A 3160-nucleotide genomic window follows, 5' to 3' on the forward strand; every position below is an offset into this window, starting at 1 on the left:
TTTTTTTTTTTAGGAGTGACTCCCCCCTCCCATTTCATAACTAACAAAGAAAAAAGGAATCCTTAGGGAGGGCGAAAATTAAATTTGGTGACCATTGTTTCCTTTTGTCATTTTGCAGCTGGTATGAATCTTGACATTAGCTTCCAGGAAGAAATAAAAAATAATAATCTTATTTTTAAAAAGAATGTGGCCTTCTATAAACACAAAAAGCAGTACAAACTGTTTAGGTGATAGATATTTTTGATCACAGATTATAGTGAACAATTTATCAAAACATATTTCAAGCGGGTTGGCGGGAGGGCAGACGGGCGGGCGCTGCAGGCCCCATTGTGCTGCGGCCTCCGAGGCCTGTACGTCCATCGGCCCCGCCATGGAGCCCAGGCCCCGAGCCATCCGCGAGGGCTGGTTCCGCGAGACGTGCAGCCTCTGGCCGGGTCAGGCCATTTCCCTGCGGGTGGACGAGCTGCTCCACCACCAGCGCTCCCGCTACCAGGAGATCCTGGTATTCCGCAGTAAGACCTACGGCAACGTCCTGGTGCTGGATGGAGTCATCCAGTGCACAGAGAGGGATGAATTCTCATACCAGGAGATGATTGCCAACCTACCCCTCTGCAGCCATCCCAGCCCACGAAAGGTGCTCATCATTGCTGGTGGGGACGGGGGCGTCCTTCGGGAGGTAGTGAAGCATCCATCTGTGGAGTCTGTGGTCCAGTGTGCCTCTGCTGTCAGGGTGAGTGCCAATGGTTGCATCTGGACCTCATCAAGGAGATGGGCCACTTCAGCAAGTCCCTGTTGCCTGTGGTGGAATATGCCTATTGCACCATCCCCACCTACCCCAGCAGCCAAATTGGCTTCATGCTCTGCAGCAAGAACCTGAGCACTAACTTCCGGGAACCGAGAAAATGAACCTCAAATACTACAACTCGTACATCCACCGCGCGGCCTTCGTGCTGCCCGAGTTTGCCCACAAGGCCCTGAACGATGTGTGTGGAGACCAGCAGGCCTACCTCGGCTTCTCCCAGGGACTTCAAAGCCACAAGCGTTCGTTCCTGGGTGCCCCTCTTTCTGCTCTGAGGGCATCGCCTGGCACTCGGCGCCCCCTCCCGACTGAGGACCTGCCCTAGCCAGCCATGCCGCCCGCTGACCAAGTGTTACCAAACCCAGGACGTAATCAAGGGGCTGGCTCCCCGTGCTATGCTCTGCTGGGCGGGTGGGGGGAGAGTACAAGATGTCTGTCTCTGTCTCTGTCTCTGTCCAGTCTGGTCAATTAGCGTCTATTAATATTGATCATCTGTGTACAGAACGATCCTTCTCACCTTTAACAAGCCTCCTCACTAAACAGTGTATTTATAAACAAAAAAACATATTTCAACCTATATTTACCTAAATTTGCTTATTTACAGAGGGATAGGTAATTGACCTGTGAATTTATTAATAGAAATAATTCCAAAGAGATGAAATTCCACCTACTAAATGCAGCTTGACACCTGCTATCTTTTAAAGCATAGGGTCTATGAACCTTAAAAAAAAACTTCATAATTATATAACATAATTTTTAATCCAATGAATTTTATGTTATTCTTGTAAAAAAAATGTGGAGAAGGGACTCAGCAGATTTGCCAGACTACCAAATGTGTCCATGGACACAAAACCCATTAAGAATCCCTGGTTTTGAATGTTAAGTAGAGCATGTATCTTGTCTGGGTTCACCAGCTAGTCAGTATGTGTCAGAGTCAGGATTGGAACTCTGGTCTTCCTGGCTTTGAGTCACTTTTTCCATCCACTATAAGCTGTTTCTTACATACACACACACACACACACACACACACACACACACACACACACACACACACACACACACACGCGCACAGGCGCAAACACACACACATGAACACACACAAATACATATAGCCTTATATGTATATGTATGTGTATGAGTGTATCATCATTCTTGTGCTATTTACTTTTTTTTCTTTTTCTTTTTTTCTTTTTTCTTTTCTTTTCTTTTCTTTTCTTTTCTTATTTTGGTGATGCAATGAGGTTTAAGTGACTTGTCCAGGGTTATACAGCTAGTAACTGTCAAGTGTCAGGCTGGATTTGAACTCAGGTACTCCTGAATCCAGGGCTAGTATTTTGTCCACTGAGCCAACTAGCTGCCCTTTTAATTTTTCTTTATTTTACTGGTCTAAGGAGATATGGAAATTTAGTTTGACCAGGAGGCCCAGACTAAATACCTTACCATTTTTTGCCAAAAATGACCAATGGCAGATGATTTCAGAGAGAGCTGTGTTGTCAAAGGTTTAACAAATGACTGTCTGAGAATAAAAAAACAACACAGTTTTAAATTTAATCTGCATTATTAGCATTTTATTCATCACTTTCTTAAGTTTAGACAATCAACAAAAAAATCAAGCAATAATTTTTAGCAGTGCTAATTTCTGTGGTGTAAGTGCTCACACTGAACATTTAGCAATCAGTTTTCATGGGCCAATTCAAGTTGGCTCCAGTACTCTCTTGATTTCATCTGACTAAATGGGTAATTTGGACATCCAGTTTAAAATACGGTAGCCCCTTCAAACTTTAGGATTTAATGGCTACATATTTTTGTTTGTCAGTCATTTTTCAATCATATTTGACTCATCACAATCCTATCTGGGTTTTTTGAGGTTTTTTGTTTTGATTGGCAAAGATACTAGAGTAGTTTGTATTTCATTATCCAGCATTTTTACTGAGGAGGAACCTGAGGCAAACATAAATAAGTGACTTACCCAGGGTCACATAACTAGTAAGTATCTAAGGTCAGATTTGAACTCAGGAAGATGAGTCTTCCTGACTCCAGGCACAACACTCTATCCACTGTGCCATCCAGCTTCCACAAAGACTGCACATGGAAGAGAGCAAAAGTACATGAGGCAATACAGCTGTGAGCTTTTTCCCGTATATAGCAGGGAAGGTACAACCATAATGAGTTTAGAGTAATGGTTATTCTAATTCCTTGGTTTGGTAATTTGCTCCATTTGATGTGACTTCATTGTATAAAGGGAATTTAAGGGGCCTGTTCCTCCCTAGCACTTTTTTGGGAAACATGCTTGAAATAAAATCTATGCTTCTGGATGGCTGCATGAAAGTGAAACAAATTGAAGTGGTCTCTGATGAGTAT

At 43.4% G+C, this 3160-nt stretch overlaps 1 protein-coding gene across 1 annotated transcript; it reads left to right on the forward strand.

The window, feature by feature from the left end:
- The first annotated feature begins 370 nt into the window (after window positions 1-370).
- On the forward strand, window positions 371-877 carry LOC122747635 (spermidine synthase-like). The gene has a single exon (XM_043993558.1). It carries the CDS (start codon window positions 371-373, stop codon window positions 875-877), a length of 507 nt encoding a protein of 168 aa, XP_043849493.1.
- The last annotated feature ends 2283 nt before the right edge of the window (window positions 878-3160 follow it).

Source organism: Dromiciops gliroides, chromosome 3 (genome assembly GCF_019393635.1).
Source record: "Dromiciops gliroides isolate mDroGli1 chromosome 3, mDroGli1.pri, whole genome shotgun sequence".
Taxonomy (NCBI): Eukaryota; Metazoa; Chordata; class Mammalia; order Microbiotheria; family Microbiotheriidae; genus Dromiciops; species Dromiciops gliroides.

Bases quoted from the DNA above. Each gene is read 5' to 3' on its own strand.
- LOC122747635 (XM_043993558.1), top strand. From the start codon at position 371: ATGGAGCCCAGGCCCCGAGCCATCCGCGAGGGCTGGTTCCGCGAGACG.